Source organism: Dipteris shenzhenensis, chromosome 21, assembly GCF_047967505.1.
Source record: "Dipteris shenzhenensis isolate YYH24624 ecotype China chromosome 21, Dip_SZ_1.0, whole genome shotgun sequence".
NCBI classification, from domain to species: domain Eukaryota; kingdom Viridiplantae; phylum Streptophyta; class Polypodiopsida; order Gleicheniales; family Dipteridaceae; genus Dipteris; species Dipteris shenzhenensis.
In genome coordinates, this window is record NC_141616.1 from 12777573 (window position 1) to 12782626 (window position 5054).

Here is a 5054-nt window from a genome sequence, read left to right on the forward strand (position 1 = left end):
TTCGTGGCTAGTTCCATATTAACCAATTCCAAATTTAATGGGATTGTTTTTATTGGGGAATGTCCAGAGTATTCGAATTCGCTAATAGCATTTGTAATTCTAGAAAACACATTATTTCATGGCTAGTTCCATATTAACCAAATTCCCAATTTCCAAAGTACAACAGATTACGTGTATCATATCATGATTAAAGATAAGCACTTGATCAATAGAAGGCTAATAGGGTATGGAAGCCCAAGGAGAGTAGGGCCTAATGTAAGTAATTTTATAGGGCTGGTGGTCTAAGATCCCACTAATGCACACTAGTTCAAGGCCTACCAATGGGGGACCAGTTCTGCAAGTGGTGGATTGCTTTTCGCAATTTTGTTTTTGTACCACATGCTTGGGAACCTGTTTACATCTTTTCAATAAATGTCCAGTGGCACATAAGGTGTGGTATCTTATTTCAGAAGTCTGGACTCCATTGACCGATAGGCCCATAAAGGTTAAAGCCTGGATTTCAGCAAGATTCCAAATGGGCCGGATACCCAAAACGTTCAATAGTCTTTCATTTTTTCAAATAAAACTCATTTGCGACATATTAGGAATGCCTTCATACTTGATGCAAAAGTTGGTATTAAAGCTCACATAGGTCATATAAAAGGGCTGCTACTGTGGCAAGTTTCTTCCTTGCGGTCAGCCCATTCGGTGGAGAATAACACGGCTTCACCTGTGGTTCAGAGTGATTTTGAGGAGAGCTTGCATATCACATGGCAGCCATGTGGCCCATTTGTAAAAGAATGTTGATAATAATCTACTATTACCAAGAGAAAGAGAGCCCAGCCCCTGTTTTTGAGATTGCCACAGGCTGGTTGGCAGCCAGCACGCTTTTATTGTATTTTCTTCCGTGATCAGCACCACACGGATAGTTGATTTGTATGGTTGGTTTTTTCCCAAGCATTGATACAAAGTTCTTTTCTTTGGAGAAAGAGAGAGAGAGAGAGAGAGAGAGAGAGAGGAGGCCGGGCTGGGGCGGTTACACGAAACGAAATTACTGAGTGACCAACTCTGTAAGCAGATGAATTTACATAGGGGACCACAGTTAACAGAGAATGCCAGTCATAGGAATTTGTGATATAACTAGCATTCTCTGTTTAAAGTGGTTCCCCGGTGCATTTCTCTATTCCATCTTTAAGAGCAGTGCCCATCTGATAGTCGTCACACAAAGCTGCAAAATTTTCACAATAGCTACATGTTCCCTTGAGAGTATCAATTAGGGCACACGCAACATGCAACCATCTCTCTGCCTACATGTAACCTCTTCCTTTTCATAATCTTCCATGCTTCAGCATTCTGTCTCATTATCTGAATCTTCTCAAGGTGGTCCTGCATGTGAGCATCACCATAAATGTTTGCCATCAAAACGTAAGCTGCAGGAAGCTTTTTATCTAGTGCCACCAATTTTTCAAAGGCATGCCTTCCAACATCCACCCTTTTCCACATTCGACAACCACCCAACACGGTCAACCACATAACAACATTAGGTTGGAAAGGCATCTTCTCCACCATAGCCACTGCATCATCCACTTGGCCTGCACGGCAAAGAAGATCAACCATGCAGGCATAGTGCTCAATGCTTGGCATAATCCCATACTGTTTGCTCATAGCCTGAAAGTACTTCTGGCCCTTGTCCACCAGACCCACATGACTGCATGAAGTAAGGACACTAATAAATGTGACCTTGTCTGGTTGTAAGCCTTCCTGTGTCATTCTTTCAAACAAATGAAACACGAGTTCACTCTCTCCCTGGCAAGCATATCCTGCCATTAATGCACTCCATGGTACAACATCCTTTGTGGGCAGTGCATCAAATAACTGTTGGGCATCAACCATGCTCCCACATTTAGCATAAACATCAATAAGACAGGTTGCCACGATCACAAGTATCTCAAAACCAGCCCTGCTGATCTGGGAATGCAGTTCCCTTGCAGTTCGAAGTGATCCAGTGTTGCCACATGCTTTAAGGATGGCAACAAAGGTAGCACTACTTGGAGACAAATCTTGCTCTTGCATTTGTGAATAAAGTCTAAAAGCCTCCAAACTTTCCCCTTGCTCAGCATAAGCTAAAATCATAGTAGTCCATGTAGTGGCATCACAATGAGGCAATTTGTCAAAAACACAACGTGCTTCCTCCATGCTCCGACATTTTGCATACATATTCACCAAGTTGTTTCCCACAAATACCTCTGACTCAAAGCCACTCTTTACTACTTGGAAGTGGATGGCTCTACCTTCCAAGAGGCATCTTATTTTACTGGGTTTCTTGTCAATTTGCATCTCCTCTTCTAGTACCGCCAGGTTGCTGCAAGCCTTCAACACACAAGCAAAGGTTCTATGATCTGCTCTGATACCTTCCTGGTGCATCCTCGCATACATCTCCAAAGCCAGTGCACAGTCTTCTTGGCCAGAGTATGCCAGAATCATGGAAGTCCATGTAGTCACATCACGACTAGGAAGTCTGTCAAAAGTACATCGCGAATCCTCCATGCTGCCACATTTTACATACATATTCACCAAGGTTGTTCCCACGAATACATCAGACTCAAAGCCACTTTTTACTACCTGGGAGTGGATGGTTCTACCTTTCGTCAGGCATCCTATTTCCATGAACTTCCTGTCAACTTGCTTCCCCTCTTCTAGTGCTGCCAGGCTGCTGCAAGCCTTCAATACACAAGCAAATGTTCGATGATCTGCTATGATACCTTCCTGGTACATCCATACATACATCTTCAAAGCCAGCACAATGTCTTCCTGCTCAGCATACCCCATGATCATGGTAGTCCAAGTAACCACATCACGATGAGGCAATGAATCAAAGAGACACCCTGCATCCTCCATGCTTCCGCATTTCGCATACATGTTTACCAAGGTATTTCCCACAAACACATTTGCCTCAAATCCACTCTTTAATACTTGGGAATGGATGGCTCTACCTATTTCCAAGCATCTTATTTTTGTAAATGTGCTGTCAACTTGCTTGCCTTCTTTCTGAATTGCCAGGCTGCTGCAGGCATTCAATGTGCCAGCACAGATTTGAGCATTCAATTGGACCCCTTTCTGCTGCATCTGTGCATACAATTCCAAAGCCAAAGCACAGTCCTCCAGCTCAACATACCCCAAGAGCATGGTAGCCCATGTAACCGCATCGCAATGAGGGAGATTGCCAAAGACGCGCTGTGCATCCTTTATGCTTCCACATTTCACATACATATTGATCAAGGTGTTTCCAACGAATACATCTGCCTCAAAGCGACCCTTTATTACTTGCGAGTGGATGGCTCTACCTTTTCCCAGGCATGCTTTTTTTGCCGAATTGCCATAACCTTGTTTCCCCTCATCCAATGCTGCAACGTTACTGCAAGCCTTCAATGCACCGACAAATATTCGATCATCTGCTGTGACACCATCTTGATGCATCTGTGCATACAATTGCAAAGCCAGTGTACTGCAATTTTGCTCTGTGTATCCCAAGATCATGGTAGTCCACGTAACCACATTACGATGATGCATAGCATCGAATACACGCTGTGCATCCATCATGTTCCCACATTTCACATACATATCCACTAAGGTGGTTCCCACAAATACATCTGACTCAAAACCACTCATTACTACTTGATAGTGAATGGCTCTACCTTTCTCCAGACATCCTGTATTCATAATACTCCTGTCAACTTGCTTCCCCTCTTCGAGTGCTGCCAGGCTATTGCAAGCCTTCAATGCCCCAATAAACGTACGAGAACTCAACTGGAGACCTTCCTGGTGCATCCGTGTGTACAATTCCAAAGCCAGTGTACCATCTCCTTGCTCAGCATACGCCAGGATCATGTTTGTCCACATAACAACATCAGGGTAAAGCAATCCATCAAAAACACGCTGTGCATTCTCCATACTCCCACATTTTGCATACATAGTCACTAGGGTGTTTCCCACGAATACATTTGACTCACAACCATTCTGTACAACTTGGGAGTGAATAGCTTGACCTTTTGTAAGGTTCTCTATCGTCTCACACATTCTGTCAGCTCTGTTTCCCTTGTCTTGAGCTGCAAGACTACTACAAGCCTTCAACGCACCAACAAAGGTTTGAGCATTCGATTGGACACCTTCATGGTGCATGCGTATATACAATTCCAAAGCCCGTCTGCTGTTTTCTTGCTCAGAGTATCCCAGGACCATGGTAGTCCACGTAACCACATCACGATGAGGCAATCTGTCAAAGACAAGCTGTGCATCCTCAATGCTCCCACATTTCATATACATATTTAACATGGTAGTTCCGACGAATACATCTGAGTCAAAGCCACTCTTTACCACACAAGAGTGGATAGCTCTACCTTTCGTCAAGCATCCTGTTTTTCCAAATCTTGCATTTGTTTGCTTCCCCTCTTCCATTACTGCCAAGCTAATGCAAGCCTTCAATGCACCAACAAAGGTTCGATCGTTTGGTTGCACACCGTCTAGATGCATCCGTGCAAACAATTTCAAAGCCCGAGCACCTTCTTCATGCTTAGCATACCCCAGAATTATAATGTTCCATGACACCAAATCGCGCCTTGGCATGTTATCAAACACATGGCGGGCATCCATCATGCGCCCACTCTTCACATGCATATGTATCAAATCATTTGCTTTAAACACTGGAAGCTCATTTAGAGGCTCCCCAGTAGCGACATGAATCTTGGGCAACCTCCTGGGAGCTTTAGTTCCAGCTCTGCCAGTACTGCAAAGAGGCAGCCTAATCGGTGGTCCCATAACCAACGAATAGCCACAGAGCTACCTTACATCGGGGAAGATCACTAAGGAGGATATCTCGCAGAAGGATCTTCCGGGCTGCTGTGGGCGATCCATTCGTTTTGGGTTCGGTGGGAATCGAGGCCAAAGCAGTGAGCGAACGCTGGCAAAGGTGGGCTGAGGATCCGTAGGGGCATTGATCCCTTGATTGCGATTCTGTGTGGAAATGCATATCTACCAGGCAAGGCCTCGCAAACTGATGTCGAGGTTGACATAGTGAA

General features: G+C 44.4%; 1 protein-coding gene across 1 annotated transcript; it reads right to left on the bottom strand.

Moving 5' to 3' along the window:
- Positions 1-627: 627 nt before the first annotated feature.
- On the bottom strand, positions 628-5054 carry LOC147888505 (pentatricopeptide repeat-containing protein At2g33680-like). The gene has a single exon (XM_087392812.1). It carries the CDS (start codon positions 4792-4794, stop codon positions 1249-1251), a length of 3546 nt encoding a protein of 1181 aa, XP_087248938.1. The 5' UTR covers positions 4795-5054; the 3' UTR covers positions 628-1248.